This window comes from Cryptomeria japonica, chromosome 6 (genome assembly GCF_030272615.1).
Source record: "Cryptomeria japonica chromosome 6, Sugi_1.0, whole genome shotgun sequence".
Classification (NCBI taxonomy): Eukaryota; Viridiplantae; Streptophyta; class Pinopsida; order Cupressales; family Cupressaceae; genus Cryptomeria; species Cryptomeria japonica.
This window is the reverse complement of record NC_081410.1, coordinates 408,873,390-408,876,219: the sequence shown is the minus strand read 5'-3', so window position 1 is coordinate 408,876,219 and position 2,830 is coordinate 408,873,390. Positions and strand designations below refer to the sequence as shown.

Here is a 2,830-nt window from a genome sequence, read left to right as displayed (position 1 = left end):
CATTCTAACACATCATCTTGCATGAAATAGGTTATATCTGCACGACAAATCAAATTCACAATAGTAAACATCAACTTGATAATATTCAAATTTGAATGACTTTTTCATGAGATAAAGAAAAATTTGAAACGACTACGCCAATAATTTTTTAATAATAACAAATTTAGTCCACACATCATTCTTCCATCATCAAATTTAAAGCTAAGCATATCTAATCCTTACATTTAATCATTTTACATTTGTTCTTTCTTCCATCATCAAATTTAAAGCTAAATATATCTAATCATTACATTTAATCATTTTACATTTGCTGTAATCACATATTCCAACTCTAATTGTTTCATTACAAACATATAACTTTTATAATCCTTATTTATCGTTGTATGCATTGATTTTAGTTTAAATTGTGTGATTTTTTCTCTCAATATTTCAAATTCAATTCTATAATTTATCTTCAAAAGATTTGATTGACACAGCTTAAATCATAAACAATAAATTTTAATTAAACTAAATAATCTAATATAACGTGAAATATTTATATTTATATTAAAAACTTGAGACTAAAATATTTGGCACGCTATTCCAACGTTAACAACATGCTTGAAAGGAGGGCGGCTGCCAGGCAAATGACAAAATGGACTCGTCACCTACTCCACTCTCTCAAGTGAAGAGCTTGTTTTGACTGCAACTTTGAAAAAAAATGGTCAAAAACAAATGGTTTGAGCACACAGTTCAACAATACTAACTATAGTTTTAGTTGAAATGAGTCCCGAAAAGAATAGGATTACAAAATTTCTATGGATTTCATGAAAAATTGCCCCGAATATACTCAATTAAACAAGCCAAGATATAGCAAATCTTATGCTACAGCTACTACCTTGAACATAGAAGTTAGTCCGGCTTCCATTAAAACAGTGGGCAGCTTTGACGTCAACTTTCCCATTCTCTGTTTCTCAGATTTCTGTGCTAACTTCAATTCAATGCATTCCTCTTTTTCTCCACCCTGGCATGGCATGATTTCCTCAATAAAACAGTTGGTTATTCTCCTGCAAGAACTCAACCATTTGGAGTGCATGTAAGCATATGTTCTCCATGGGGGAATGCACATTCCCTTTGTTTTCAAAGACGTCTTGGCACTTTTGGACATTATCTTCACAATTTTAACGAGTTTTTCTGCATTCCCAACATAAAGCAGAGGAAGCAGTTGTATGAGAGCACTGTATTCGCTACTGGGTCTTGCAATCTCAAACTGCGTTCTGAAATCCATGTCCACCAATATTCGGGTGCTTTTCTCCTTCCTGTTTCTCACAAGAACATCCATGAACTCATATTTCCCTGCATAAAACCCATCTGAAAGTTCAGCCATGACATAATACTAAAATGTACTCGATATTCATTTGGGTTTTAATTCGTTGAGCAGGGGAGAATTTATTACTAACCAGCAGGGAAGCTTCTGTCATGTTTGGGCTCGGATCTGCAGATTGCTGCATCAAATCCTAAGCTTCTGAGATGACTCACTACAGAGGAGCTATGTTGTTGTCCTTCATTTCCTGCAAATTCTTTGTACTTCACTATTTGGGTTGATATGCACATTTCCTCTTCACTCATCTCTGACATAATGCTCTGCACATTTGTTTGAATCCACCATGTTCAGAACTGGAATTCCCAAAAGCAAATCATGAAAAAGATGGTGTTTTTTTCATATATACTTTGAGAATGTCAATGTGTAGCTGTGACTGAGCATTGGATTCTGCCTCAATGGATTCAGTTGAAGGGTATGATTGAAATTCTCCAATGGATTGCACAGAGGTGCATTGCTCCTCCATCAAGCCCACAACCATTTCATTAGATTTGTGCTCGCTCTCCCTCATTCTCTGATATTAAACAAGTCTATGGATTTTTTATTTAGAAGGGGGTTCTTATTTGGTCCTCTGATAAAGACCCAAAAAGAACCGGCACAAGAATCGCAGAGTTATCCGCTTCCACGTCATGCCAGCTACAATTTGGATTGAGGGAAGTCTCCAGGAAGAGACTGAAATGAATTTTTATTCCAAAAGAAGTGACAGGAAGGCATATATATATATGGTTGTCTGTATTTAGCTAAGATGCGTCTCCACGTTTTACAACTGTTACAACTATCTTATCATGTGAAGTTCATATTAAAATAGTTCATCTAAAGCATAAGAATTAAATTAAGGATAACATGTTTTTTAAGAGGTTCTAAAGGCTTTTAGATCTAGAGTTGAAAATTTGGGCGTTCTCTTTGGAAGTTTCACTTTGTCATATTGATTGGAAACTTGGTATATTTTCTTGCTCATCTTTGTTTATAAATAGCGTATTTGAGATTTGATAAAGGAGTCATTGAAAGATATGTTCAAGTTATTGAATCTTCTTTATGATTAAAGAGTATTGATCTCATATTATTTATTGTTGTGAAATTATTGTATGGTTATGATTATAGTGGACTGATCACAAGTTGGAGAGCATATGTCGAGGTGATAGATCATCTTCTAGGTTGAATATCTTTTATTTCTCTTAATAAAGCTTTGATGCTCTAATATTGTATTTAAACAAATTTACTCTTAATAATACATTGTGTATTTTGGAGGTTGAATTTTCTCAAGGGTTTTCTCAAGGTATATCTTGTGTTGTGTGTATTTTCTTTACTAAAATGCTTTGACTCTATTTTAACTTACAAGTATTCTTCTAATAGATAAATATAATATCTCTAATAATTAGTATAGATGTTAAGTTGTTTGGGACGCGTCTATTCTAGCTCCAAAACGACAGTACGGATTGACTAACACGCGTGTTAGTCGCGCGTTTTACA

The 2,830-nt window shown here is 33.7% G+C and overlaps 1 protein-coding gene across 1 annotated transcript; it reads right to left on the bottom strand.

Moving 5' to 3' along the window:
* Positions 1–592: 592 nt before the first annotated feature.
* LOC131065799 (uncharacterized) lies at positions 593–1,688 on the bottom strand. The gene is made up of 2 exons (XM_058000438.2): positions 1,440–1,688; positions 593–1,335 (listed from the first exon to the last, which is right to left on the bottom strand). The coding sequence occupies exons 1-2, from the start codon at positions 1,615–1,617 to the stop codon at positions 860–862; spliced, it is 654 nt and encodes a 217-aa protein (XP_057856421.2). The 5' UTR covers positions 1,618–1,688; the 3' UTR covers positions 593–859.
* Between the last annotated feature and the right edge of the window lie 1,142 nt (positions 1,689–2,830).